At 36.0% G+C, this 3,520-nt stretch overlaps 1 protein-coding gene across 1 annotated transcript in view; it reads right to left on the reverse strand.

The window, feature by feature from the left end:
• Nucleotides 1–1,519: 1,519 nt before the first annotated feature.
• STEAP1 (six transmembrane epithelial antigen of the prostate 1) overlaps nucleotides 1,520–3,520 on the reverse strand; it is a 6,832-nt gene continuing 4,831 nt past the window's right edge. The window contains exon 4 of the mRNA XM_010148951.1: nucleotides 1,520–2,125. Coding sequence (XP_010147253.1) covers nucleotides 1,868–2,125 — 258 coding nt within the window. The 3' untranslated portion in view covers nucleotides 1,520–1,867. The remainder of the gene's footprint in view (nucleotides 2,126–3,520) is intronic.

Below are 3,520 nucleotides of genomic sequence, written 5' to 3' on the forward strand. Positions count from 1 at the left end.
AGAGTAAAACTTAGTTTGAGTTATTTACCATTATGTAAAAAAATACAAATACGTTTTCAGTTTTGTAGTCAATCTGTCTCAGTTTTGTGAGGTTCTGTGATATGTTTGCCTCAATCTGATTTTTTATTAATTTTTTTATGATTCCTGAAAAGAAAGTGCAGGCAGTATTCTGAACAAGCCTTTGGCAAATACTATTCTTCATTCCAAATATGGCTCCTAAAATAGTTTATTTCATTTATAGAAATGTAAATGCTAATGCACTGACAAACACCTTTTTTCTCTTCTGTTAGAAAGTTCTTAGATTCACATTGCACACTAGCTTCCTGTGTTTTAGAGTGTTTGCCTCTGGCACCCATTGCTGCTTTGATACACGATGCCACTCAGCTCTCTTCAGTCTATATTATACAGGCCACCATGTCCCCACTTATTTTCACAGTACTACATTAAGTACAAATAACAAGGCCAACTTTTAAGGTGCAATAACTGAAGGAGGTTTTAACCAGGCAAATACAAAATGTAGTATCCCTGTAGCTATTTAATTTGTCTGTTATTTATGCTCAGTGTACCAAATCCACAAATGTACAACAGAATCATTAGCACCATGTATTACATATTTTTTTAATGCACAGACTGTTATCCTGTTTGTTTTAAAACCAGAGCCATTACCAAATACTGTTCTCATTGAGATGATCCTAGCAATAGCTGGCATCATCAGTCCGCGTCCTAGTCAACTCATTCAGGGAGACTGGCAGAAATGTTCCTGATGTTGTATGAAAATATTAACTACTGCATAACATATTTAAAAATAGATACTAACAAATTATTTATTCATTTAAAACATTTAGCCAGACCTATGCAACATAAGGGAAGTGAGGCTTAACTAGCTTATATGAAAATTTTTGTAAAAGCAAATGCATTCACAAGCCATTTTACATTAAAATCTCACCAAATCAATGTCAAGATTTAAATGTCTATTTTTAATGTCTTTCTTTCAGTCACACAATTGTGTTCGCCTTAGAGTAAACCATAAAACACATTTACCTGATGCGAGTTATCCCACTGGAATAATTTGTGTGAATAAAGTTTAGCACATGTCAAGGGCTGTAGGCTTAGGTCAAAATAATGGAAAACGTCCAGCATCAGAAACAAAAGAACGTGTTCATGGAATAAAAAATGGGAAATGTTTTATCGTTTTAAGTAAACAGAGACACACCTAGTCCTGCATAAGATGGAGATCTGAGTCTAAAACCTCTGTTTTTAGACTGTGCTCAAGCCTCAGGAGAGATTTACCTTGTAAAGTTCCCTGCAATTCTGCTTGCCCAATTGTCTAAGTTCAAGAATGCACAGTTTCTGTCTGGCTCATGTGCCAAGGTCCCCATTCTGCAGAGTGAAACATAGGATGCAGGCAGTAAGGGGGAATGGGATGGTAAATATTCTACTTGTTGTCCTATTATAATACTGAGATTTAATGAAGGAACAAACATGGCTGTGAGATGCAGAAAGCATTCCTGGGTTCTGTGGTGTAATCACAGAACTTTATTTACTTTCTGTGGTCATCTGGAGCAATGATTTACGATTGCTTTTGCCTACAGAAGAATTATGACTGAGGCAATGAAACCCTTGGATTTTAAAAGCAGTGAGTCAGAAGACAGAAATGATCAAATACCAGGACACCGAATAAAGTGTAAAATGAATGTTTCCACCTTCTGCTTTAGCAAAGGTCCAAATTGCATCAAGTATCCCATACTCCTGAAGTCAAAATGAAAAGTGAAAAAGAAACATCTATGAAAAATATGAAAACAGAGCTTGCGAGTTCCATGGCCTTGAGCATATTTACAGACATAGGCAGTAAGTGTCCATACTTGATCTACAGTCTGGAAGTCATGCTGGTTTGATTGGTTTGTGGGCTAGCTTCCCAACCACATCTGATCTTTTTTATCCTCTTCCTAAAACATGGGAGGAGCAGTATGCATTTACAAAGCAGAACGACAATAGGAAGAAAGACTGCTACCATAAACGAAGGCGGCGTATACCAGATAAATTGGTTAACATCAACCCACTTATTCCAAGCAAACACCAGGGCATGAACAGTGCATAGAAGCAGAGCTAAATATCCCATCTTGCTCTGAAAAGAGAAAGAAAATAGTAAGCTATTAACTTTTGCCAACTTGGCAAAAAGAATACTCCGTTAAGCAAATATGGAAATCGGGAAGGGCCTCAACCAACACACTTAAGTCAAAGAAAAGAGATCATTGGCTTTGAACTAAAATTTAAGAACTATAATTGAAGAATCTAACTATGTCACCATAACACCAAAGAGATGAAGCACATTTTTTAAGTATTGCTATGCTATTTAGCTAATATACAGAAGAGATCACAGATAACAGGCTGCTCTTGAAAAAGGGTCAGTTCTCAATATCTCAATTCATAGATGTCATCTGTATCCTAAATTACTTTATTTCTGTGATAAATTATTATGAGCTCAAAAGCAGATTTATAAATGCCTTAACTGTTTTTTTTTTGCAAAGAAAAATTTTAAGGTCAATTAAAACTAATTAAAATCAGAAACTCTACAACTCATAGTCTAGTACTATGACAAAAGTAATTGCACAACTACAGAAAACTGTCTTTTATTCCACTTATGATAATAAATTTGGCATAGGATATCTATGCAATTCAGGAGTAAAGGAAGTGTTATGCTAGAGTTACTAGTAATTATGAGTTTATTGTTGCATAACAATCTTGATATTGTTAGAAAAATGGAATTAGTCATCAGTGAAGTCAAACGTTGCCTTTTCAAGTGCTAAATCTACAGAATCTGATTTGCAAATATAAAGGTTGTTTGTTTATAAAACTAATCCAATATATTAGTATTACTCTTCTGGGTTTCTTCACCATACTAATTTAATACTGAAAGCAATTATGCACTAGACCTGTCCATACAGATTCTCTGTAGAGCTGAAAACTTTTTTTACAAAGGATGCACTAAATAGACTGGGCAGAATCTCAAAGCACTAATTGTAGGAAGAGGTATATTTCAGATCTACTTTTCAAATTCAGATCAAATTTTCAAGTACCAGGTACTTAGTAGGTCACTGAATCTTCAGATTTAGGTGTTCAGGGACCTAATTCAATACTTGCTTAATGCTAGTGTGACCATACTGATGTCAGTAGAACCACCCAACTATTACTGTGTATAATACAGGAGAAGTAAGAGCAAACCAGATGTGCTACAAAACAAGCACATCTGTAGCAAACTCAGGACTGGCTGTATTCGATCATGCATCTGTTCTAAGTTGTCTCCTTTGCAGAATACACCTTTTCGAAGGGAGTTGTGAAGCTACAGATGGAAAACCTTTTCATGTATTATTGGGCAGAAGCCGCCTCCTGCACAGTCCAGCCACCTGGTACCGCTTAAGCAGTAAAGGATTGCCAAACCAGCTCCAAGGGAGCAACAAGCAACTGTGTAGTGGAATCCCATGTTGTATGGTTCAATACTACCTACTTCTAATTCAGCAGG

Source organism: Eurypyga helias, unplaced genomic scaffold, assembly GCF_000690775.1.
Source record: "Eurypyga helias isolate BGI_N326 unplaced genomic scaffold, ASM69077v1 scaffold16883, whole genome shotgun sequence".
Classification (NCBI taxonomy): Eukaryota; Metazoa; Chordata; class Aves; order Eurypygiformes; family Eurypygidae; genus Eurypyga; species Eurypyga helias.